At 33.2% G+C, this 27,256-nt stretch overlaps 2 protein-coding genes across 3 annotated transcripts; one reads left to right on the top strand and one right to left on the bottom strand.

Annotated features, from left to right (window-relative positions):
• The first annotated feature begins 39 nt into the window (after positions 1 to 39).
• Positions 40 to 23,206, top strand: LOC106134515 (TRPL translocation defect protein 14). Of its 2 annotated transcripts, XM_013334594.2 has the most exons (9): positions 40 to 246; positions 474 to 541; positions 909 to 946; positions 1,486 to 1,523; positions 12,605 to 12,733; positions 16,016 to 16,152; positions 19,240 to 19,787; positions 20,378 to 20,568; positions 21,236 to 23,206. In XM_013334594.2, exons 1-9 carry the CDS (start codon positions 198 to 200, stop codon positions 21,490 to 21,492), a joined length of 1,455 nt encoding a protein of 484 aa, XP_013190048.1. In that variant the 5' UTR covers positions 40 to 197; the 3' UTR covers positions 21,493 to 23,206. The 2 variants fall into 2 exon arrangements, with proteins under 2 accessions (XP_013190048.1, XP_060800385.1); XM_060944402.1 differs by lacking the exon at positions 909 to 946 and having other exon boundaries at positions 196 to 246.
• Positions 23,207 to 23,364: 158 nt separating this feature from the next.
• On the bottom strand, positions 23,365 to 25,273 carry LOC106134498 (uncharacterized). Its single transcript, XM_013334562.2, has 4 exons — positions 25,119 to 25,273; positions 24,898 to 25,033; positions 24,182 to 24,331; positions 23,365 to 23,600 (listed from the first exon to the last, which is right to left on the bottom strand). The coding sequence occupies exons 1-4, from the start codon at positions 25,184 to 25,186 to the stop codon at positions 23,379 to 23,381; spliced, it is 576 nt and encodes a 191-aa protein (XP_013190016.1). The 5' UTR covers positions 25,187 to 25,273; the 3' UTR covers positions 23,365 to 23,378.
• Between the last annotated feature and the right edge of the window lie 1,983 nt (positions 25,274 to 27,256).

The following is a 27,256-nucleotide window of genomic DNA, read 5'->3' as shown; positions in this document are numbered from 1 at the left end:
GGGTATAAAAAAGCTGTCTTTCTCAAATAGCTCATTCATTTTGTTCGCACGCCTCATTGGCGATTCGTGTGCATTTGTGATGGCAGATTTTATCACTTTTCTAAACTTAACATTTTTATGATATTAAAGTGGTTATTGTTATTAGTCTTGGTAGTATAATTTGATCTAATTTATTTTATTTTCATTAATTCATTAAAATGGCGAACCAATCTCAAAAAACTGTGTATAGACTCGTTTTGACAGGAGGTAAGATTACTTTTGCATTTTCGCTTTTTATTCTATATTTTTAGTACTTATTTATCTTACTGTATTGTGTTTTTAAAGCTATATTTTTTCAGACAGTTCATATTTTGTGTATAGATAACGCACTGACTGAAACAGTTTAGGAATGGGGAAAACGCGAGTAGGCTATGCGTTTAACACGTGGGGTTAATGTGTCTATCCAGTCTGATTAGATGGATTTTTTTAACCAGGACCATGCGGCGGGAAAACTACGGGTCAGTCTCGTCTGTGCACGTTCTTCGAGAATCTGGGATGGAAGGTGAGATCTTTGAAATACATACATAATTTTGACTTTGTAAATTGCTGTCGCTGTATATACATGAACTTGAAAAAATTTCATTTGTCCGATTATTATTCGTGTCCCTATTCTTTAACACACTAATTTAATTTGTCAATGAAACTGGAAATTGCTTGACAATAATAAACATAAAAATTGAACTATCCCTTAAATTTTTGTATTTTACAAATTGGCTTATAACATTAAGTAAATGTATACCTGTAAATTATTAAATGATTTTAGAACCATCATTAAATATGCTTTACAAATAATGGTTCCTGATATATTGAGGTTATGGTTTCTCCTAGTGGAGAAGTAAGACACCGTTCCACGTTGTGTTTATTTCCAGGTGTTCCGGGTGCCGGAAACGGCTACCGTCCTTCTCAGGTACGAAGTGTTACCTACACCACTTTAAGGGTGCATGTTCAAACAAAAGTTCAGATTATTATTTTACATTCAAATTGATTCAAGTACATTTGCTTTAAATTTTTTTAAATATTTGTTTTAACTTCATGTACTGCCAATTACAAAGTTAGCAATTTTTTAAACTTAATGATAGTTGAACCCATGAAAGTAATAGGTAGTAATCTTTCATGGTAAACCATATTAAAACTTCCTTCATGTTTTTTTATTACTTAACCAGTGAGTTTTATAATTGTTTTTGACCACTTCGTGTAGGTAGTTTATTTTTCTTGTTTATAAAATATGAAGTTTATGATTATCTTAATCTAAGTCTCAATATGCCAAAACAATTGAATGTAAATTAGAAGTCTGAACAACAGTTTGATGAACACCCTAGAAATTATATAATTTTACATACAGTTTTTAATTCTGAGAATCAGAAGCTGTGTGATACATAAACAATGATATTATATGAAATTTGTGTTTGTGACAACATTGCAATATGTCTTCTTTCTCTTTTGCAGTGGTGGAGTCAAATTTGCAGACCTCAGCCCGGATGAAGGTGAGCTTAAAAAGTTTTAACTAAAAATACATTTACTCTACTGTTCCATATGAATAAAAATTTTTGTTTAAGAAATATAAGTATACAAATAATTCCTGTTGGTAATTCCAGTTTAACACTAATTAACAGAATAAATCTCATTTAATGTCCATTGTTAAACTTTATTTTTATAGGTAGGCTAAAACATTTAAAGAACAGAATTATAATCATTAAAGTAGGTCCATTAAATTAGTTTCCATCGCTAGTTCGCGCCCTCCTATCCTATTTTAAAGTGAACAATTATAAAAAATAGTGCTTACTATAATATTTTAACTTACATCATTATCTAATATTATTGCCACTACACTACATTAATTTTATAATTCTTTTATACGACATATTATAGCTGATAAGCTTTACGACTCCAGATGTCCATGAATAAATAAATTTGTTACAGAAAAAAAATTATACCTATTATATTTCCTAATTAGGTAATAACCAGATGGAAGTAATAAAAATGTGAAGACTTTGTTTGCATGATAAAAAGACGAAGTTATAGTTTATTGCCAAAAACCTAAAAAAAATAGCCTTTAGAAAGCAGCCGGAAAACGCGCCAGTATGTTACTGTTTGCCAAAATTCGGATCTTTGAATTCTAACACCATTTTGTCACAAAAATAGAAAATGTAATAATCATGCCGCGGCGTAATAAACTAAGGCCTTGGCGGCTCGCTGTTATATAATCTATTTTAAAATTGAGGTTCATGTCAATGGCCCAATATTATTGACACGTTCGATTCATCGATAGCGTGCAATTAAATTTAAACCACCTGCCAATTTGCTTCATGAACTAAATTAGCTTTTTATCAATGTTTTGCCCGCATAAGTATAATTATTTTTCTATAAACATTTGCAATTACATTAGATCTAGTAAAAAAACTTTTTTAATACTTTATCGAAGGCTATTACCTATTTCGCGCTTTCTATTTGTAATTTAAAGTGCACGAACTCCAGCGGTTGGCGGTGAAACGATTTTATTTATCATTTACTCCCTAGTTTTCTATTTGTAAACATTGAAGATACGGAACACCCTCCCAGTCAGTCTGTGTCACGCAGATAGACTCGCGACACACTCTGTCTGGGAAATCTAGATAATGACGCATATTTTTTATGATTCAGGATATATTTTGATGAGGGTTTTGTTATTTTCAATATTAATATCCCGTTTTCTAAATGAAATAAATTCGTCATATAATAATCCCATAAACCGATTTCACTCATCGTTTAAAACCAATATTTTCGATTTGAAGCCAATCCCCCGAAGGCGTGCCCTATTGACGCATTTGTATCACGTGAGGTAGGTCATTGGTTTAAAATAGTAGCCAAGTTTATGTCAAGATGAATTCTTACTGATTTTTTACCACTATTTTAATTATGTTCCTTTTCGTTATTCGTAGGAATCATGATAAAATGTGACCATTAAGGTTTTTTTATTTTGTTTTTTACTATTAGTACGATGACATTGATTACATTGATGACACTTATAAAAATCACATAGATATCGAGCTGTGCTTATAATCTATTGAATGGTATGTCTAAAGCATCTGATGATGTTATGATGTGATTCATTGCTACAGAGCAACGGATTTGTCCACTGTCGTCACTTGGACGTGGATGTCACAGCAATCCCTGCCAAGTCGTAATCATAAGTGTCCGAGATAAGTGTAAAGTCCATCCATATAACCACGATTCTCATGAAAATCGAGTTGATTGCGCAACATAATAAAATGTCATTTGTTCGGTAACGCGTTTTATTTCTGTGCGTTTGTTCTACAGTTCTGCGTGGTCACGTGTGCGGTTTATTTTCGTTGGTGAAGCTTTCCTCGTGAACGCCGACTTACTAGGTCTTGTTGCTTGCGTATCTTTTATCGCGATCACGTGCTATTCTTTTTTTACACCCCATACTGGCCGTGGTGAAGTATTGGCTTCAATGTCGCCGAAGAATAATTATGTTTACCAACCGGACATTCTTCTATCTTGTTCATTCAAACAACCTCTTTCATTCAAGGAACGAGTAGTAAGTAAGACTTAAATTATCAAGAATAAGAATGAGTAAAACAGTTTTTCTCCAAGAAACAAGCAAATATTTTTATGTCCCTACAACCAGCAAAACCGCACCCAGAATAAATCTCAATAAAGTACGGCTATAGAATTCATTCAATGTAAGGACGCTTCAGCGATAACTCCCTTTGAATAATAGATTTTCCGCCTGTGTAATCTGCTTATAAAAATAGTATTATAAATGTATGTATGTATGGCTAGAGGGGCCAAGAGGGTGCGCAGTGAGTGTTATGAGGCTTCGCTGTGTCATAACACGTGAATGGCAATGTGTGGCGGAATGACGAGGTGAGTCTTAGTCTGTTCACGGTCAAGATCACGGCGTGCTAGAAATAACGTAACATCGACAGACTGCAGATTCTGAAATAGTACAAGTAGGCGGTGGTTCGTCAAGGGTGTGTGGTTTCGAGTAGATTAGGATAGACCCCATACATGTCTTCCTCTGAGTGTTAGGCGATCAGGTCTTTTCCAGATCCCGGTCTCTGAAAAAAGGCCGGAGAAATTTAAACTATAAATGATTAGAAAATGGACTGTAATAAGTCATAATGTCCGAGAAAAGTTCCTGGAAATCTTTTTTAGGATGAGCTAAAACCCAATTAAACTGTGGCATTTTTATAAGCAAAAATTGCTTGTTTCTAAATTAGCGTCGTATTAGCAACAAAACTAAACGCAGCACATGTCTAAGAACCGGCCCAACGCACTCATAAACTGTCTTCTGCTATCGAGTTGTCTGTACTTGAGGTATCTACTCGTATTGAAATATAATACGAAGTGATATCTGATTGGGGACAATCAAATGTTTGCCATCGCTTCTTGAAATAATCCTTATGGTTGCAATTTTACAATCCAGTCAGGTGTTCGTCAACGTGAACGGTAATGTAGTAAAGGAAAAATATTTGCTATATGTGAGATACCTAGTTGTTCTTATCTTGGATTATTATAGATATGTCTTGTAGCCAAACAGTTTTCTGTCGCTCAATGTTAAAAGATACAATAATGTTAACCAAAGCTTACAACACCCATTAGAATTTTTCCTGAAATCCTGAATTGTGAATGACAATTGGTTTGATAGTACATTTATCATCATTTGCTGCAATCACTTACGTATTAATGAGGTAGATTGATACCGATTTCATCTAGACCCGTCAAGCTGCCGTTCATTGAAATGGAAGGATCGAGCACGTTCTCTTATTTATTTGTTCGTAGATATTAACACGTACGTATGAGATATAACTCTAACGGTATTTGAAGAGCTGATCTGACAGTGTAATAATGTAGGTTATTGGTAATTATCTAGTGTCAATGAATTTCATCTGACCGCTTTTTCAATTAATCTAACTTGTAAAATAAAGCGTTAAAATTTTATACGATTTACTAATTCAATATGAAGTGCTACTACTAATCCAATTCTTTAACATATTGTTACAGTATTCAGTTAGGGAAAACAATTTAAATGTTTGTCTGTTCTATAACTCATGCGAGCTTATTGAAGTATGATAGTGATATGTGCATTACGAATGTCCAATTGTAATAAGTCTTTTAATTTTTCAATGATAGACACTTGAGGATAGAAGGAAAAGGTGGCAGACACGGTCATTAACTTTTAGTTGAAACCAGTCGTTTCAATGACATATGCTTCTGTCAAGAATATTAAAAAATTCCCATGGGCAAACAATCCCAGGGGCTTTGGCACGGCAAATCGCAGATTTTTGTTAAAAGCTGTCAAAATGAATAACTAGGAACCGTTGTTTATATCAAAAAAGTTACTTAATTATCAAAGGTAATTATATCAACATTCTCGTCATTTTGTGTATTGTTTTGAAGAAGCTTACCTACTTGTTTCTTACCATGTAAAATCGTTTCCTACATATATCACTTACTTTCCTAGGTATGTCTTGAATTTCAGTGGCTTCAGTGCCTGACGTCAATCTCGACTGTAAACAATCTATTCTACGTGGGCGGCAATTGTTTGCATCTGTTTTGTATATCTTATCTCGAGCTTCTATAAGTCAGGTGGTTTCAAATTTAAACCTTTCTGAATGTATGAGGTTATCATGTTAATTGTTTTTAAAATTTTATCGTTAGCTTCTCTCTAATCTTGATGATTGCTGCTCATATTTATTTACACATTTTGCAATGATGAAGGTTAAGCTACCATGTTTTAAACGTTTTTTTTTACTTCAGGGTATAGGTGTGGTTTGTTTTTGCTGCTGTTCTAGTAGGTACTTACACAAATATTATTAAGAGATCGGCCTCGCACCAGTTTTACGTAACCTTTATATCTTTTCACGTTTCTATTGTTAAATGTTTAAAGTAGATCAATAGTTTCACTAAAAGCCCTTGTAATTTAAACAAATAGGGACATAAAGTTTTTAATTATATTGCTACATGCCAAACAAATGCAACTTATTACATAGTTTTCGCAATACGTATATGATATTAACTTTTATCTAATATAATTGGTATCGGATTGCTTTTAAATTCCATTGTCTTTCATTCAAATGGAATTGTTTAAATTCAACTTATCATCGCAATACCCGATACGTATCAAATTATAATAATGAGCATTGCACAAGATTTCAGAATTAACGTGATCAATGTTTTAACGCTATTGGACTAAAGCAAGATTCATCAATCAATTAAATATTTTATAGTCCTGATAGTTAATAAAGCATTATGTTTTTATAAACTTTAGCAGAATCGCCGACCGCTATTAGTTGTACAAAGGATTGCAGACGGTGCACCGCTGTGGCCGTAGCACAGGCCTTTAAAGGTAGCGGTGAGTTGTGGTGGTGCTAAAACATTTCATTTTACTGGTATATAGACTCCCCTATCAGCACAAGGAAAAGTTGGTTGTAATACTAGAATTTCCATTTACATTAGTATAGAGTGCAATGGAAGAGAGCAGATAGTACTTCAAAATGTTGTATTCTACGTTGATAGCGAAAATTACCCATTTTGTGGATTTCTTGATTTTGGTTGTTTTACTTTATAGATGATCTTCTTCTGTAACTCCGATCTTAACTAATTTAACGTATGTGATAATGAAGACAGGTTAATCACTTTCTTAATGGATTGAGCGAACCTCGAGTAAAAATTTTATGATAACCAACATTGTCGCATCTACTACAATCTCTCTCGGACATTTACTCCGGTATCCGCTACCAGCATTCGAGTAAATCGCACCGGCATCAATTTCAGCGGTCAGTGAATCGCGTCACCTGACATGTCATTAGGTGTTCCTTTGTTCTCGGCACTCCATTAGCTATTGTAATGATCCATCCGATTATCTTCGCTTAAACGTGCTTCATGAAGTAGCTACTCGAGAGGTTTTACGTAGGGCACTGCTCTATGTTCACGCGTGGTATTTGTTTCTCGATGCTAGTCTAGTGGTCGATATGATTTTGTTGATTTCCTACAATAACTGCTCTTGTACAATTTGGTTGCTAAAAGAAACATAGAGTGAAAAATCATTGATGTATAGTATAATTTTGCCCATCCCAATTTAATGATATTTACGTTCGGACATTAGTTTCTTCGATAGTACTGGAATATAGAAATAGATACATTAGTAACAGTTTTTCATTGATAAAAACGTTTCCAGACAATAGTATGTGTCTTGGCGAATATGTGTATAGAGTGAATGTTAAAATTTACCACTACGTTGACGTCATCGGAGGCGTGTTGGGCAACGACCACGTAGGTCTTGCCAAAACTTTAAACATTTATATTTGTATTGTATTTTGACGAAAACACTGAAACAAAATTTTCTTCTAGATGTTTCTTACTCGCAATTAGACTTGTTTTATTTAGCTACTTGGCTTCATTTACTTTACCACGTTGATTTCATAAAATTTACTTATCTTATAGTCAATAACTCCTTCGGTTTAATAGATAATGTTTACAGCAACAGAAGCTTATTTTAAATATTGGCATTATAATATTTTGGAAGTCTGAATTTAAGAACTGATAAGTTCTTGCAAATAATGAAGAAAAACAAAATGTTTTATTTTAGAACTTGGTAGTTTCCCCTTTACAAAAATTGTCATTTATACGAAAAATATAAGTTTGAATTCATGGTTTCACCTCTACCATGATGTACCAGCAATCACTGGACTTTAAGGAATAAGTATATTAGTCAAGGTTGTTTAAATTATGTAGATTTGTTGGAATAAAGTTACCTATTTCACATTACGAAGTCAGGAAAAATGTCTTACCATTTTCAACCTTGATTGTTGTTTGCTATGAAAATGGAACAAAACGAAATAAAAGCTGTAATTTGTCTGAAATTGAAGTAACTAATATAAATTCGTTCAGTTCACGAAAGTTGACAATACTTTGACGTCTGAACAAAGCACGCGATGAAGTAATAAGCTTCCTCATTGTCTTCAAGTTATGAATTGTAAATGTACTGAATTTGCGCATTTTTATTGTTTGTTCCATAAATTTAAGTATCAGTAATCATGATACAGGAATATCTTCCATTTTAGGCAGCATTACCTACTGTGTTGTAACCTGTTTTACGTTTGTTTGGTTTCTCTTCACGCGTTTTCTACTGAATAAATCTTCTTGATCGAGTCTGGAGAAGGATCCTTTTTTTGTAGGTTGCTTAAAGCACGCGGGCGAAGCTGCGGGTAACAGCTAGTTTTCCATACAAACAGATATCAGTTCGCTGTAAAGGCCTACAGAGGCCTACAAATAGATGGACTATTCTGTCCTGTTCTGTCGGCGCGATGAAAATTTAATTCAATATTGTCCGCTGGCACAGACATCCTTGACATTCAGAAATTCAATTATAGCAAAAGTTTGAAGTATTCAATCAATCAGAAAGAAATATTGAAGAAGGGACAAAATTCTATTGTCTAAGTTATTTTTGTTTAGAATAGAATAAAATAGATTTTCAAATTTATTCATTAGGTATTTGCATTTCTGAGTAAAATTTATTTAGTACAGTAATAATGATTGCTTTAATAAATACTTTTATGTATAAATTGAACAGTTAATTTAAGCAATTTTGAATAAAATTAAAAAAATATTGTCAATATTTTGCTCAATATCATATTTTTTTCTCGGTTTCTTTGTCGCTATAACCTCCAAAATCTACAAACGTGTTGGTTATTCAGTGATGAAATCACTAATCGACATCGATTTGATAATTCTCGCAAACACAAAATCACCCCGTAAAATACGAAATAAGTCTGCCGCAACAAAACAAATGTTTACAAACAAATAAACAACGATGAAAGTTATTTATAAAGGGAATTCGAGGTATAATGATAATAAAATAAAATGTAGTATGATAATGCGAATGAATCATTGAATGTCCAATTCACAGCGGTCACGGCTTACGGATGTTTTTTTTTTCGCTTACAAATTGGCTGTTTTGCTAACGTAGTTTTCCGTCTAATTTACCTACATTTGCAAAAAAAAAAAAATTCAACGTCTTTTACAAGTTCATTAGTGAGCTAAAAATAAGAGTCTGAAGTATCACGTTGTTGTAGCCACAATAAGCACTGAAAGTACTGAATTGTTTTTTGAGCAAATAAACACAGTTTTAAATAGAGCGCGTTGAGGCGCCTCTTGGTTTGAGATGACACTTGCCTGTCACTCTGATTTCTTGGCTGTTGCTATATTTTACTGCATCACTGAAAAATACTTCATTCTTTTCAATGTGTGTAAATACACGATTTCCTCGTGGACCAACTGAATGTGACGTTCGGACCTTGGTCGAACAATGCTTTAAATCTTTTTATAAATAAATGTACGCTGGTTTTCTGAAAATAATACTTTCAATTGTTACCAGACTTGGTTTTTTAAATACATAGTTGTTTGATGATTTTTAGGAGTATTTAATGTATAGGTATTATTAGGTGTTATTACAAGCTAAATATTTGTGATCTGGTATGTAATGGATCGGTCCGGTGTGTCAGTAACTGGATATGATTATGTATCAAGTTTTCTGAATCTTGAATCGGCTGGTGTAACAGGATAATTCTAGATAGCAAATCTTTGATACGATAATTTGAGCACAGTGAATCACTGTATCCTGAGACAGACTGTATCTAAGCAATTAATGCTAACGTCTCAAGTATTTTATTAAAGAACATTTCTTTGGTTTCATGAACCACTTTGATAATGATTAAAAATAATCTGAACTGGTATTCCATATTTTGGCCTTTTTGGGGCAATGTTTACGTTACTAGCTAGACATTAATGATAATAAAGATAAGTTTGGTCTACTAATATTGATTAAAGTGGGCGATAAATTATATTGTTTTTTATAACAGTATTATATCTTGTTTGCCCTTAGCTTTTCTTATATATAACATTTTATTACTAATATACAAGGTTATATATTATTATATAACCTTAAATTTATACGTTATATAAATTTTCTAGGTCCACTATCTCATTGAAAGCAATAACATTGTATATTTATTATTATGGGATCTGTCTGCGTGAGTGATTTGCAGTGTGATAATGGTTCTTCAGACAGTCCTACTTCGAAAATAGGTACTGCGGTCCCAACTTGAAATATTTAAAACGTTTAGATTATCAGTCAGAAATTTATTTAAGTAACTAAGTGCTTGTAGTTAGTAGGTACCACAATTAATAACTTAAAGTTTTGAGTTTTAAATGAAGAATCTGGTTCAGTTATTACATCAGTTTTCCAATATTCAATCAAATGAATCCTTTTAAAGTCCATGGTCAAGCCTGATAAGTTGATCTTCTTCCGTGACTCGACGTTACAAGGTTTTAATTTTCCACCAGAACTCAAAAGTTTTCCTCATTGCCTTTCTACTTTTTTCTAGAATTAATCACTCATTTCATTATGGGTTATGAAGAAGTGAAATTAAGTTAAATGAAAGAAAACGAATTATTTTCGCTGTATAAGCGTTATCATTCCTTATCTTATTGTGTTGGAGGTTGAATAATTATATTATTTTGTTTTGGCTACATGTTAGATTAACTTTGTCTTACTTTTAATTCATAATAAAACGTCGTGTTTGTTTGAAATAAACTAACCAACAAAATGAAATATTGTAGGTAATGTCATCTCATAAATATCTAGATCCTTTTTTTAATGTCATGACTGTAGTATTATCAAATATCCTGACCGGAACATTAACGTTATTTTTTAGCATGTTCATTACGTAAATTGGTATCTACAGCTCATTGACACTACCGTATTTAGCATCTTGTGACGTCGCAGACCGGTTTAAAGCAGAATTATATTGCTATTATGAAATGTAAGATGTACCTACTTATTTGACGTCATTTCATGAAAACCACAAAAATTTGCAACTATATTAATTCTAAATTATATCTTTCTATAGTGAAAGAGGTGTACAACCAAGATCATCATCGTCGAAATTGCTATCATCGGAACTTGTTCCATCATCCCCGACTTGAATTATCAATTCACTGTCAACGAAATTATCGAACTGAATTTAAGGAATAAAAATGAACATTTTTATATTCCTTACATATCGATATTCGTACCAGGAATGTACCTGTTCCGAACCTGTTATTTGTGTCCTACCCGACCGGCCGATGTATCCATGCGCGAACGTCAACCATTTTTTCTAAATTTATGTTATTTAAGTCCATAAAAACCAATTAGGCGTTTGAAAATGTGCTTATGTGTGTTTGTATTTATTTTAGGATTTTTGCCAATTTTACAGGAAAATAAAAAAAGAAAATAATGTGATCAAAAACACAACGTTATATCGACCTCGCATTTGGCATATGTAAAGAATCAAGCTATGATGTATCTAGTATAGCATGCTGATCTTAAATAGTAAATGGCGTAGATTTGCCCTAAATGAGGTCTGCATATTATACATAGGTATAAAAATGTAGTATTGCATTATGATTAGGTATTTCAATCTTTTGTATATCAAAAAAAAACTTTTTATTATAGTTTTGATTTTATCATGAATACCTAATTTTTTTAACAACTTTAGTAGATTGGAAAAGAAGAAAGAAATGAAGACGTTTTAAAATTTAGACTTTCCGTACAAACTTGTTTTAAAAATCAGCTGATAATTAAATTCTTGATTGTTCTCTTCAGATTCATTTGACAACTAAATAAGAAATATTTAAACAAGATATTGATACAGATGTCCTTATGAATGTAGATTTTTTATATCTACTTGAATTTATTTGTAGATTCTGTGCCCGTGCAGATTTAAATTTGATGCAGCCTGCGTTGTTACCTTTGAAATGACATTTACCTTCTTCATATAACATAATGTATACCTATTAGTACCTACTAACATTAAAGCGACGCTTCAAGTAAAAGTATAATCAGGAAATGATCCGAAATTAAAATTTAAACAAATTATAAAATCATGTCTCCATCCTCACTTTCACTCGGAGTATAGCTAATGGTTGTTAGGTTTATTGTACACTGTTCACATTTGTATATTATTCCTACTCACGATAATTATAAAACATACTTTTTTATTAAGTGGGCCCTCTAAATCTTTTTGTTATTTATTATTAATCCTAATACGTTATTGTTATTCCCGCGTGTCAGACAACTAGACATACCGTAAGCTTTTTTCTTTTTCATTTGACCACATGTTGGCTTCATTTCAATTATCTGAGGTCAATGTTCTAATAGAAAGTCTGGGTTATTTTGTCTGACCCGTCGTTTGTTCACTTCACCCATAAAAATCGCAATAATTTATGCCTATTATTAAAACATTATTTTTTAAGCCATTTAATATATACATAGCATATCTTAAAATATATTATGATATGGCTAACAGCTTATGCCAATATTTCTCGCGTTATCATGTGCACAGTTTATAGAGTACCTACTAGCGTCACATGTATCTGTCAAATTATATGATTGGACAACTTAAGCTGACAACATACAAGTCTAACAACATTCTGTCTTATAACTATAGGTTTTTCAAAATATCTACCTGTAAAATCTATAGTTAACGTGATATTAACAAAGTTTTTTTTGTTATAGCAACGAAATTCCAGGAGAATCTTCTGAAGACTATGATCCAGATTGAGAACACATTCTTCGAGCTAGGCAGGACGTGTCAGAGGAACTGCCTCATCATATGCGACCGGGGGGCGATGGACGCTAGTGCATGTGAGTACTAAATCAACCGTATTTACATATAGTTCTATAATTCGGTTTATTTGAATAGAATTAAAAAGGTTTTACATCCCGTTATCAGCAACATGCTGCGTCAGTTATTTTGCTTAAGTTCTACAGCAACATGCAACAACCTTAATAGTTCTTTTCTGGGACTGCTTCTATACTCAATGTATTTTATTTCTGTATTCTCCTTACTTTGTTATAATGTTGGCAAGGCACTGCAAAACTATTAGCAAATTTTGCTTGTAATGCAACGTTCTTTATTTTAATTCTGTATCTATCAACAGTCTTAGAGAATACTCAAAATTAAAGAATGAAAAAATATCATATTCATATTACTTAATAAACGCCATGGTAATTTATTTAAATTCATATAAGATATACCTACATATACAGGAAACATTATTTAGTAAATTGAGTGGGTTGCAATCCGTCCTGGATTCCCCTATTGATCATTAGTTTTGCGGGGAAGTCCGAATTCGACCACCTTTGCAAAATATGATTTCAGCCGCTTCCTGGTGTATAATTTATTTTACCGGTTGCAAAATTAATATCACTATACATTATGCATGCCCATACCGCAAACATATATACCAATAAAATTATATTCAAATGTACAATGTAATTGTACACAACACTTTTACAATTTAAAATACAATACCTGCCCAGTCTGATTGTGTCGCGCCCTTGGAACCAGAACCACATGCAACTGTGTAAACCCCACTTTTGCTGTGACAGTCAGTAACATGCTTGCCCTCGAAAAGATACAGAGGTTCACCCATATCATTCTTGAAAATCTCAAACCAAAATCAATATAAGTAATTCACAAACGAAGAAAGTGTTCGTTGCATATTCTCCATTATGTAACGCAAATTTATGGCAATGTCATGAAGTAACATTATAACATTTGTTGCCAGTAATCAATTTCTTAACTTTACGTTGACTTTTTTTAATAAGTTATAACATATACATGTATATCTTTATTATAAACTAGATTCCTCTTGCAGGCGATGGGTTAGCACCCTGTCACTATTTGAATTTAATTTCCAACGTTAAGCCAAAACGTGGCCTTTCAGTCTTTTCAAGACTGTTAGCTCTGTCTACCCCGCAAGGGATATAGACGTGACTATATTTATACATATACATACGATACAGTAAAGTCTAGCGCCGATAAACTTTAACCGTGCGATTTCGCAAATGTAATCCTTTGCTTTAGACCATTACAGATGCTTAGACACAATAAACGGGTATCTTCAAACGTATTTCCAAAGCCTTTTCCAGGATGTGTTCAGTATACAAAGATTGTTCGAAACAAATTCTCTGTATGGTATAAAAAGCATAACAGAATCCATTGTGTGGACTTCCTATGAAGCGGCTTTGATATGATGGCGTTCGTATTGATAATTCGGTATATACATATGTATAATAAAATTATACCTGACCGATGTTTGTACTTGGAAGATATTGCCAAAAATGTTTCTTTTAGAATTCCTATTGTCTGTATGTTTGTTCTCGCATCACGCAATTACTATCCGATTTGAATACGATTTTCTAAGTATTGTTAGATTTGGTCCTATTTTAAAACTGATACTTGTACAAAAATTTAAGAATAGAATAGATTTAAAAATTGGATACAAGGTAGCACTTGTTGACGTCACATCACTTAAAACTAATTATATCTACTACCGCTTTCAATTTCATCTTCGCTTTTCTAAGGAGGCAAAACATTCACGCAGATTTTATTTAACGATGGACGAAATCACGGGCAACAGCCAGTATAAAATAGCTGATGTATCTATTCTGCGTATTGCGATATATATCAGCAATTTTTTTTTTTATTACTGAAATAACTTATCAGAAACTTGAATTTAGTACGGGTTATAGAGGGCAATGGTATGCTCTCGTCGTCTTGCCAAAAAAATTGCACAACTATTACACAATAAATACTATACAGAAAGTAGATATACAAGCTATTATTATTTACTAGAGGCCGCCCGCGACTTCGTCCGCTTGGAATCGATCCCGCAGGTACTCCGGGATATAAGTAGCCTATATGTTATTCTGAGTCTTCGGCTACCTATATATCAAATTTCATCGTAATCGGTTTAGTAGTTTTTGCGTGAAAAAGTAACAAACATCCATACTGACATTCTGACATACTCATAAACTTGCGCATTTATAATATTAGTAGGATTTTAACAAAATCACTGCATTGCACATATCGCTAAAGACAGACTATTTAAAGATTTCCTTGATAAGCATTGGATTCTTCTTTTAAGCGATCGGCTTGCAATCTGACACTATTTGAATCTCAATTCCATCATTAATCCATACAGCTTAACGTGGCCTTTCAGTCAAGACTGTTGGTTCTGTCTACCCCGGTATAATATGTGTGTATGAAAACGTTGGAAGCCAGCTACCTTAATAGTTATTTTATGGGACTGCTTCTATACTTAATGTATTTTATTTCTGTATTCTCCTTACTTTGTTTTGTTATAATGTTGGCAAGGCACTGCAAAACTATTAGCAAATTTTGCTTGTAATGCAATTATTCATTTTTATTGCGACATATTCCTTAGTGAATTATTTGTAATACATATAATGTCTAGTTTCTATTAGTTTTCTGAGGGAATAATACACTTTTTGTACAAAAAGACCTGAAATAATATCTGAATACATAAAACAGCCGAAGGTATAGTCGATGTATATTATCAAATTAATTAATTCCATTATAAAGCCTTACAGCTAAACGTAACATTTCAGTGTTTGCGAGACTGTTTACTCTTGTCTACCTCGTAATGGATATAGATGTGATTATATGTATGTATGATCTAATTGCTTTCGCTCAAGTCATAAATTCGTAAAAATATTTCCTAAGACAATATTTACATTTTGTCATTTGTACGTTTGCCAAATTACAGCGAAATTTAATCAGTTGTTGTCAGTCAGTCAATGTTTCTTTTATTGAATATACACACCTAATTATTTACTTTTCAAAATAGTTAACAAAAGCCATCACAAGAACCAGGGTTCGGAGGACCTTGTCCCAATTAATGATTTTTATGTACGTCTTCACTAAATCGTGGTCATTATTCGTCAAATAAATTTTCACGTCTAGTTCGGACTTACTAGTTGATCGCTTTTGGCTATATACGTTTCTATGGAAACCTACTTTCAATCCTCACTATACCAAAGATAATTTTATTAAATTAATTTATATTGAATAGTATCTATAAAAAGCCACAAGAAGTAACTAAACACATTTATTTTCAGTTATATCCAAAGAGAAATGGGAGGCGATGCTGGCTGCCAACAACTGGAACAGTGTGGAGCTGAGGGACAACAGATACAATCACATCGTACACATGGTTTCTGCTGCGAACGGCGCGGAAGACTTCTACTCCACTGAGGTATTTAGTTTAGACTATAAAACTATATATATGAAGAGGACACTGACTGACTGATATATTACCACAGAGACTCAAACGCTGGGTCTAGAGATTGGAAAGGTAATGCGGTCTAGTGGAGCACTATAATCTAATCCTGCTTGGATCATGGTTACACATCGAGGTTTTTCCTCAAAATAAGGACTATTTACACACATAAAGCTACCAAATTCTGCAGGTTTCATGCTGTTTTTCCTCATCGTAAGAGTAGTTAGTACACAACAATTTAAAGGGGGTAATATGCGCCGAACGCTTTGCGAAATACGTCATTGCACCTCTAACGTTCAAATATTATAAATTGTCATGAAATACATATATTAACATAATTGTTATTATAATATTATCTTTATCATTTACTACATCAGCTGATAATGCACGTGGAAATTTTAACAAATTTTTTTTATCGAAAAAAACCCAAGCCAAATTTTTGTGACGTATCGTTTTATGCTTTTGTTACGATCGTATTGTTTAAACGTTTCAAATAAAATTAACGAGTAATTAAAAGTCGTTTTGCAGTTAAATGCCTTAAAACGTGCTTCTAAATCCCTGGCACAAATGTCAGTGTTAAAATTTTTATTTAACTTCGTATATCTAAATAAGACTTCACAGAATGTATGTCAGATAGTTCAAAGATATTTGAAGTAACACGTCAGAGTAATTACAAAGTAAATTTGTCATTCTGCCAGAACGAACTGAATGGAATAATGAACAGATGTTATTGTAGAGAAATAATGTTTCAGCGGGCCTCTTTATCGCAGTGGATAAATATATCTTGTTGTATAAATGCTCTTAAGATTTTCTAAAAAGTAGGTTTTTGTCCATAATAACTCCTGTACGGTTAAAAACAGTTTTCATTGAGCTATTCAAAAAGATTGATGATTATAAAAAAAAAGTTAATTAATACCCTCGTTCTTCCTAAATGGAGCTCCCATTTTGTAAACAAATGTGACTTGTCGACATGACAATAATAATTTTAATTATTACTATCAGTTACTCACGAGGAGATAATACCAAGTTCAATAGGCATAACACGCTTACAATCCATATTGTGTGACACGTGCTTTGCAAAATAAAGAAAACACAGAATTGGCACTACCTCTTAAATGTTTTACAAAAATTTGTTATATTTATGAAAGATCAAATGGCTTATATACATAAATGGGTTTAACAAACCACTATATAGAAAATGGCTGATACAGATATAATTTTTCAACACAACACATAATTCCAGTAATGCTTATTTATCTCATTCTTCTGTAGGTTTTAAAATTGCAATCATTAGCACGCTAAGAATGTCAATATGGTTAAGTCACCAGCAATATTTGTTTTCTTTCTAAATAAAAGTTTGGGTTTAAACTTTATTTAACTTTATTCAAAAGACAAACTTTTTTAACATCGCCATCGGCAGGGGAGCGATCTATGAAAACTTTTTTGTTCCCTCATTATTTTGATTTGAAATGGAAAACGTGATTGCAGTTATGACTTATTACGTTTTATAATTATTTATGGACGTCCCTTCATCTGCCAGCTCATGTGATTTTTGCTACATTGTAATACTTTTAGTGAAAAAGTTATACATTATGCAGTGCTTTAAAAATTTACTTATCATAAAAAAAGAAAATTTCCTTAGTATTTCTGGTCCAATTAATATGCCCGTTTTGTATGATATATTTACTTCTTATCGTCATGTGATAATAGAGAAAAGCCTCAAATAAATACGAGATTATGTATACACCTGACATTGAAGCATTGCATTAATTCTTTTCAAACATTGATTAAATAGATCAGTAATGGAAAGTCTGGTTTCTGGGATTCTGACGTCATAATCTCTGAATTTATTTGTCAAGGTCATCATGACACTACTGATTATTTTGTAAACAAAGTAAGCGGCCACGTACAAGCTGCTCAAAGTCAGCGCTATATGGCGAAACACTATGAAAAGAATTTTTTGAAACGCACGTTTTGAAAATACGAAAAATATTTTAAGAAGTTTAGAATCTCTTTCGTCCTGGCTTTTAGTCCCGGTTGCATCCTCGCCACTTTGGAGAGGAGCCCGGGGTAGTATGCCTTTAAACATGGATCCTGATCTCCGCAATCTTTGCAGGGGAACCTAACCCGTAATGGATCTATCATGGTTACACATCCAGTTGCCTGAACGTGCAGATTTCCTTATAATGTTTTCCCTCACCGTAAGAGCATCTGTTAGTCAAAAAAAGTCATTGGTACATGGCCGGGGTGGATTCGAACCTGTGCCTTTTTGCGCCACACGCCTTTTAAAGGGGCCTCTAACCGATTCGACCACCGAAGCTGTTTTAAGTTTTGAATGGAAGGGGTATTCACAATCACTAAGCTTAGATGACTCATAGCCCTCCTCATATTAGATTTTTTTATACGGATTTCGCTGTTGAAATACAGTTGATAATGTACTCATATCTAACATCCTCTACGCAAAAGCGCAAAACGAAATGAACAAGTGTTTAGTGGATTCAAGTGGACGGCTTCCTGGGCACATTGGCGTTTCCCGAAAGTTAAATAGTCTTCTCTTTAAAATACGATCAGCTTTTTAAATCGAGTTATGTCGTGTATATTCAATTCACGCGGCGACCTTGTGACTCCTGCAAAAACTTCAACCCATTAAGCTAATGAACTTAATTTCCTATGTCTGTACAATATTGCTTCATGTTTCGGAAAATAACATCTTTACACCGTTTCGCAAATTCAATCTACAAGCAGAAGGACGCCATTCAACGTATTGATACTAACGATAATAAATGATCATAGATAATTCAGATTGATTATGCATTTTCATTGAGTGACCAATCAGTAAGATTGAGAAATTTACACTAGTGTTTCGACAAAGCTTTGTATATCGAATTTTTAATTCTATATTTAATATTTTATTTTGTTAAGTTTTTCGTTTTCTTTTATTCGGGGTAATGATGACTGCTAAGCCTGCGTTTTCAATTGAAATTATTCATTATTCACAATATTTTACAAGAACACTGCACATCCATTAAATGACCTTTCTAATATAAATATTTCCTGTTACAGGACCACGCATGCCGCTCGGAGGGCGTGGAGCTGGCCCGCGAGCTGGACTACAACGCGGCGTCGGCCTGGATCGGCCACCCCTACTTCGACGTCATCGACAACTCCACAGACTTCGACAAGAAGATGAACCGCCTCATCGCCTGCGTCTGCCAGAAGATCGGCATCGACACAGGAGACAGGCTGAACGTCAACTCGAAGAAACGAAAGTTCCTCGTCAAAATGCCCCTCCCACCGGACTCTGCTTTCCCCCCGTTTCAAGATTTCGACGTCGTTCACAATTATCTGCAGAGCGATGTGCGTAAAGCCCAGGTCAGGCTGCGGAAACGGGGTCAGAAGGGCCACTGGTCTTATATACACACGCTGAGGAAGTTCCACCCCACTAATGGACAGTCCGTGGAAGTGCGCACCCAGTTGACGCATCGCGATTACCTGAATCTCCTGCCGCAGCGCGACGACGCTCACTTCACCATCTTCAAGAAGCGCCGCTGTTTCATTTACAACAACCAGTACTACCAGTTGGACATTTACAGGCAGCCCACACATCCCAGGTGATTTTTTTATATATGTATATGTATTTCGTAGCTTTTTTTTATATTCGCGTCCAATTGTATAAAGGTGATGTTGGTAGGAATTAAAAAAGCATTTTGTTTAGTTGCGTGATATATCTGTATATAATTATTGTATAAGTATTTTTAATAAATCTGTTACATTACACATTTTTTTACTATTTTCGTTTAACACTGCAATGAGTTTTTACACATATTTATTACATTCTATATGTATATATTTCACATTATATATTGATTCATTATCTCTGTATATATTTAAATTGTTGACAAGTTACCCAGAACTTGTCATATCATCAACCACATTTGCATCAGCTATGATGATGACCGCCGAGCTTGCATGAAGAGAGTTATGAATGTGGATGAAGCAAAGGAAGTATGCAGGGATCGTGGCAAGTGGAAAGAGGTAGTCTCTGCCTACCCCTCCGGGAAAGAGGCGTGAGTTTATGTATGTATGTATGTATGATGAAATACAGGTAAATTTGATTGCTTTTTTTTATTAGAAAATGTAGCATAATCTATTATATTTTATATCTCGCACATGATTTTACCTGTTTTCTTAATCATTTCAGGTGCCGTGGCTTAGTGCTACTAGAGACTTACAGTGCTGATTACGATCAGAAGACGCTGCTAGCTTCGTTGCCGAAGTTCCTCTCCATAGAGAAGGAGGTGACAGGGGACCATGCGTACTCTATGTACAACCTGTCACTCAAGGAGGATTGGAAGACTTCGAAAAAGTATTATGCGGGCGCTGACTGTAACGGTGAGTTAACTAGTTATTGTCAAAATTTATTTATGGCGATTGTAAACTTTACGCTATGGGATCATATTAAAATAAATACTTTTATGGAGTTTATTTTGTCTGGTTGTAAAATATAATTTAAAAGTAACTTTCATTTAAATTATCACTACCCTCTTTTTTAAATGTTACTAGATGTGGCACCATTAGCTGGTTTGTAATCGCCTTAACTCATTACATTTTCAACTGATTATTCTCTGCATGTTATTTTTTATGATGTTTAACACTGGCGTAATTGTATTCTAGTTTAGTATAGGCACCTTTTTAGTTTTCTAGACGTTTTGTTAGCTCATAGTTTTACGGATATGTTCGTGTTTAGATTGTTGTGAGAAATTGTCACGTTATGGATGTCGCGCACTGTAGCATTTTATTTTGGTAGTGTGACATGAAAGTAGAGTCCACGGACATTGTCAACATATTTAACTGGACATCATTTTCAGATTCGAATCGTGTATTGCTTGGACATCAGTGCTCTGATTTGTGTTCAAATTCTACCAGTAGTGAGAACTAACATTCTTGACATTTCTAGTTTAATATCGTGACATTAATAGTTTTCAACTAACACAATTGCGCCAGTGTACAAAAGCGTATTGAGATGGGTTATAAGGAATGTTTGTTTGGTTTTTATCAGGGCGCTCTAAGTGGTCGCTGAATGGCCACTCTGATAAACATGATTGCGACCACGCCAAGGCGAATGGGGTCGGTAAAATGAACGGACACTCCAAAATGGCCACTGAAAATGGTCACACCAACGGCCATGCGGATATGAACGGGCACACGAGCAATGGGGACATTGATCCCGCTAATGGGGAACTGCAGGCCTTCCCAGAAAACCACAGAATGGATCTCGGATCACCAAAGATACCCAAGGTCGCTCTTAAGATTTGAATAGTTATAATTTATACTACTTAAGATATGAAAAATTCCACTTTGTAACATTTCAGTATACACCAAATTGTTTAAATTAATGTTAAGAATGGTTTATGTACTATAAACTACCCGAAGTCTTCGAGCCACGAAGCAATGCTGTATATTGTATGTATCAATGGTTCTCTGAAACTTTGTACAGATATTTAAAGGGCGTGCTCAGTAATTATGAATACCTTTTTGTAATAGAGATATAATAGCGAAGCGTAAACAAATGAAGTCTTTACAAACATATCAAGCAAGTCTTACTTATTTTCATCCTTCGCCATTCATTCGAAAACTCGTTAAGATCACGTGACTTAACATGCCCTCTAAATATTTGTATTTTATATGTACTTACCTTTAAAATAAAAGAACGCCAAATGAAATATATTTTTGTAGTAAACCTTGAGCATGGCATGACATTTTATGAACATTTTTTGTGCAAACTACGCCACAATGAAATGTCACTGCAATAATAATTGTACAAATTATATCCCACAAGTGTATCGGATAGTTTCGTATTGTTTGTGCCTTTACATAGTATGGAATATAAATACTGTAATATTTATATTACATTATGTTGATCACAGTGTTTAGTATACTGAATGATGTAAATTTTATTTATTTATCTACGCGTATGAGCGTCGTGCAAAGTGATAATTTACGCGAAATACTATATAAAATATATTTTAGATTCTGTTCTGTCTTGCTCCCAGTATATAAAACAGTTTCTAGTAGTTTTAATAATTTTTTTTATATTTTAACAATTATACTAGTATTTGATCCTAGTATTCATTTCATTTTAATGTTATTTATATACTAGTTACGACGACGTTTTTATAAAGTTATTGACATTGTATCTTACCGCAGGTATTGAATGGCATTACAACTTAAAAATGAATTTGCTGATTGTCTACCTTAGCATTATGATAAATTTTATCATATAAACGTGTATACTAAGAGACCTGAATTTTACATCCTAAATTCTGTACTTATAAATGCTTCCTAAACTTTTGTACTTCTACTCGTGTAAAAGCGAATCGGATAGTATTAAATCGTAATTGACTAGTTGTAACATTTTGAAAATCTCGATGTCGTGTCGATGTATGTAGTAGCAATTATTTTCGGGGACCAAAGTTACTTGAGCGAAGGTCTCCTGAATTCGTTTTTGTTAGTGGCCTTTCGATGTTGAATAAAATCTATTTTTGATCTAAAAGTGTTTAAATAGATGTCGCAAATTCGTATTTCTGTTGTGAATAGAAAACTTATAGTATATTACGGAAGTATTTAAGACGTCGTTATACTTAAGGAGAATGACATGTTGCGTGAAATTTTGGCAGGATTCCATGTGAGCATCTTAATGGCTGTGCTATATTGTAGAGCATTTGCTCCATCAAGCTATAGGAAGCATTGGCAGCCACGCAGAGCCAAATGACTATAATGTTACTTCGGCAAATTGCACCGCGAAATGATTATAAATTATTTTTTATTGCTCTAATTTAAATACCTGCTATTGTATCATGATTTAAAATAATTACACAGGACTGTGATGTAATGACATACGTCTGTATGTTTTATGTACTTATTATTATTCTTGGTGCAAAAATAGATACGATGGATTAGCTTTTTTGGTGTATATTCCAAAATCGCTGTATTCGGCATTATTTCTTAATAAAGATAATGTGATATGCTATTTTTTGGTTTTATTATTTTACGTCTCATTTAGAAAAATTTAGGATTCGAACCCGGAACCTTTGGTATCACTGACATGCGCACTACCGCTGCGCCACAGATGTTTCCAAGTTAAAAACAGCGAAGCAAATTAGTATGGATGTAAAGGAAACAAAAATATATAAATAGTAATATTATTTTTTAATAGAATCTTTAACTTTTTGCTCCTTATACATCTTAATAACTTTCTTGCCAGGGACCAGAGATTGGCTGAGCCCTGGCCGCTTTAGTTTTCTCTTATCGGCTGCTCCTTCCCAGACCACGTCGTCGGTTGGTAACACTTGTTCTAATGCCACTTGAGGGGGCGGGGTTGCAGTCATTGTTCCGGAACCCTCACAAACCAGGGACTTCAATTTCTGAAAAATAATAAGAAAACGTCAATATATATATGTATTAATGAGCAGCGCCTAGACAAACCATGACATAATTTTAGGCAGCATAGTTAGAGTTTAGGATAATAAATAATTAAATCTTTCAGGTTAAGATCTTACATTCTGATAAAAATTTCATACACACCTTATGTATGAGTTATTACCATGAAATCTGAATAAGACTACAAATGGCAAGCATTAAATTAATCATTCTAATTTGAGATCTATTTGACTGTAAAACATTTTACACACACAAACACAAGTCAAATCTTAGAACAGAAGTTACAAAAAGGCATTAATTATATATTACATACATATAGTCATGTCTATATACCTTGCAGGGTAGACACAAGCCCAACAGTTAGAAGATCCACATTCACCTGTATAGCTTTATAATAGAATTGAGATTCAGATAGTGATAGCTTGTTAGCACATCACCTATAAGGGAATCCCAAGTGTGGGAAACCACACAGAATTTCTAATGTTGTTTATTATTTGTAATACTAAGTTTAATACTAACTACTTATATAAAATTTCTATGGTAGGTACAACACAATAATGCATACTTGTTTCTCAGTATCCAATTCTTCTGAAGTCTTCTGTATATCTGAGTCGTGAGCATATTTACAGTTGTGTCCAAACCGGCAGCGGCCCTTTCTGTAGTTCCAGCAAATCTTTTTGCCATTGATCATCTGCGTGTTGTCTCTACCTGGAACCTTACAGTCATTGCCTATGTACTTGACGATAACATGCTCAATTGGATACATAACTTTACACTGAATAAATAAATAACATTGTTCAATAAATTATAAGTTACATTAGGAATGAAAATATACTTTATATCAGTGCATTATTTGAATTTGAGGATCACAAAACAGTTCCAGAAAAACTATTGTTGAGTTCTGCCTAAAGGTTTAATTGATTTCATAATCCTCTTACTGTTTGCATGGGTATCTTATCCCAATCAGAACGTGGTTACACATGCAGTTGCCAGAGTATGCAGATTTCGTGATGATGTTTTCTCTCACCATATGAGCATAAGTTATTGATCAAAATGAATGCAAATAGGTCTGAAAAATTCATTGATTCGTGAACACAGTAGGATTAGCACTTGGAGATCAGGTATTTTTAGCTCATTCTTCACAGCTTTATTGAATTTCTTAGGTCTGTCTGTACCAATATATAATCCAGTTGTTAGTATAGAAATCATACTTTATAGTAAGCAAAGTTAATATGCAATAATTCATATAGTTAATATTACAGATAGGAAGTCTACTTGTACCATTTTCACATGCTTTTCTAATATAGCCGCCTTCGCCAACTCAGCTTCAACAAAGGGGTTGGAAAATACGGAAGTTTGTAGAGCGCTCTCGCCAAGAGCAGGTTTCGGCAGTTTGGGCTTCATATCATCTTTTGAACTGCAAATATTACTGATTTTAATTTTTAGCTCTCACAACACTAACAACATACACGGCACAACAAATGGTTAAAACCGTAACTTACGACTTTTCTTCTGTGTCTTCATCGGATTCATTTGAGGAAGATGATCCATAATCTAATAACGCATTCATTTCGGTTAGATATTTTATTGTTACTTTAAACAAAACTAAAATACTGCTAAAATTTAAATCATGCTTTTATACACAGACAGAGGTGAGTACTAGGTATGTGAAAAAAAAATCGATTATGGAAAAAATCGATTAAAAATCGTTTTTTTTAAAAGAAAAATCGATTTTTATACATGATTTTTTTTAAATTAATAATCGATTAAAAATCGATTTTTATAATCATACAATAAATGCACTCCAACATTACGTTTTTGTCTTCTGGCTTGGAGCCCGGAACGCGAACTGCCAAAGAATACTATCATAGCTCCATAATATTACATCAACGCCATCTGTGCATTCTTTCTGTGCTCTTAAAACAGTTTAGATGATTAATTTAATCAAACATTCTCTAGATGGATTTAGTCGATGAACAGTATTTTACCGACATTCGGTTGATATTTTATTCATTATTCGTTGCTGAAACTTCATTTTTCAAACTTGATTGTTAAAAACTTTAATTTGTGTTGATTTTATAAGAACTTTCTGTTTCTGTTGTTTATTTTTAATGCATAAATCTATTGATATAATGTAAATGGCGTTTATTTTGACATAAATTGAAAAATTAGGAAAAAATCTATCAATATAATAAAATCGATTATTTTCTTAAGAAAAATCGATTATTTGTTAATCGATTTTTCATACTTAAAAAATAAATCGATTATATAAAAATCGATTTTTTATCAGCAATGTCACATCCCTAGTGAGTACTTTACTTTTCAGCGACAAGACCAGTGTTGCCAACCCAAAAAAGCTAAAAAACAACAACTCGCCTAAAAAAACAGTAGGTAAAAAAAGACAGATTTCATAATTTTGCTCATATAATTATAATTAATAATTAATAAACAATTGTCTTAGTTACAAGAACTCACATACATTGACATATTTGTAATAACAACAATAAAAGAACAAAAATCAAAGTAAAATTAATTTTCAGTTTCAATTGTCTCATCTTCAATATTTTCACACGCATAATTTTTTTTTTTGTTTGTTGAATTTCTTCATGTGTCTTTCTGTGGCTTCAAATGAATAGCAATCGGTTATTTCGAATTAAGTGTGCAATACTCGATGTCGATAATATCGAGTTGATGTTCGATTACGTTATTTAACTAAGGAATATACCAGTGGATATCAAAAAATATTTGCAGAGTAGTATAATAGGTGGCGCCGAACGTTAGTTGAAAGTAGACAGAACAGTAGAAAATAGGAATCAAACAGAAAACAAGGACATCAATGTGAAAACAGCAAATGTACTGTTAAAACAGTAGGGTTGTTTTGACAGGCCTGGCGCTACTCTAAAGAACCAAAACGATTGTATGAAACAAATGAGAATTCTTAAGGCGAATAAGTACGAAAAACTCGTCCACATTTACCTAATTCAATGATCAACAGGAAAATCCTTGAGGGCTTCAATGATGCCCAAAATAACTATTCCACTTAATTAATTAATTTAATTGAGTGGAATATTAATAAATTAATTAATTTAATTGAGTGGAATACAGAAGAAAAGGTTCGAAAATTAAATAAAACTGAAATTAGAATAGAGAGGACGGTCAAAAAGCAGATTTTTTTTTGGTAAATTATAATCAGTAAGTATTATTGCATTATATGCATATAAACAATGGTGCTGACAAGTGCAGAACAAATTTAATCGATAATTTTCATTTCAATTCAGAAAATTCAAAAGATTTCATCAGAGTACATACCTACTTATGTTATAAATGTAAAAGTGTGTATGTTCGTTAATTTTTCACCAAAACGATATACAAAATTTTTCATACTATATGATAAGCTTACATGGTATATTAATATTATGTAACATACATACATACATACAATCACGTCTATATCCCTTGCGGGGTAGACAGAGCCTACAGTCTTGTAAAGACTGATAGGCCACGTTCAAGCCATTATGTAAAAGTGCCTAATTTTAATATCTGGTTTAGCAAAACATTTTAATAAACAATTTTTAACAAGACAAATAATTACAAATTAAAACAAAACAATTAGTCACAAGACTACTGATTAGAGCACCTC

The sequence above is a fragment of the Amyelois transitella genome, chromosome 5, assembly GCF_032362555.1.
Source record: "Amyelois transitella isolate CPQ chromosome 5, ilAmyTran1.1, whole genome shotgun sequence".
Taxonomy (NCBI): Eukaryota; Metazoa; Arthropoda; class Insecta; order Lepidoptera; family Pyralidae; genus Amyelois; species Amyelois transitella.
The sequence above is the reverse complement of the archived record's forward strand: the minus strand, read 5'-3'. Positions and strand labels throughout refer to the sequence as shown.

Coding starts and splice junctions, on each gene's coding strand:
- LOC106134498 (XM_013334562.2), bottom strand. CDS start 25,186: ATGAATGCGTTATTAGATTATGGATCATCTTCCTCAAATGAATCCGAT. Junction 25,034..25,118: donor GAAGACACAGAAGAAAAGTC/GTAAGTTACGGT, acceptor TAATATTTGCAG/TTCAAAAGATGATATGAAGC. Junction 23,601..24,181: donor AATTGGATACTGAGAAACAA/GTATGCATTATT, acceptor ATTATTTTTCAG/AAATTGAAGTCCCTGGTTTG.
- LOC106134515 (XM_013334594.2), top strand. CDS start 198: ATGGCGAACCAATCTCAAAAAACTGTGTATAGACTCGTTTTGACAGGA. Junction 12,734..16,015: donor GGCGATGGACGCTAGTGCAT/GTGAGTACTAAA, acceptor ATTTATTTTCAG/TTATATCCAAAGAGAAATGG. Junction 16,153..19,239: donor AAGACTTCTACTCCACTGAG/GTATTTAGTTTA, acceptor TTCCTGTTACAG/GACCACGCATGCCGCTCGGA.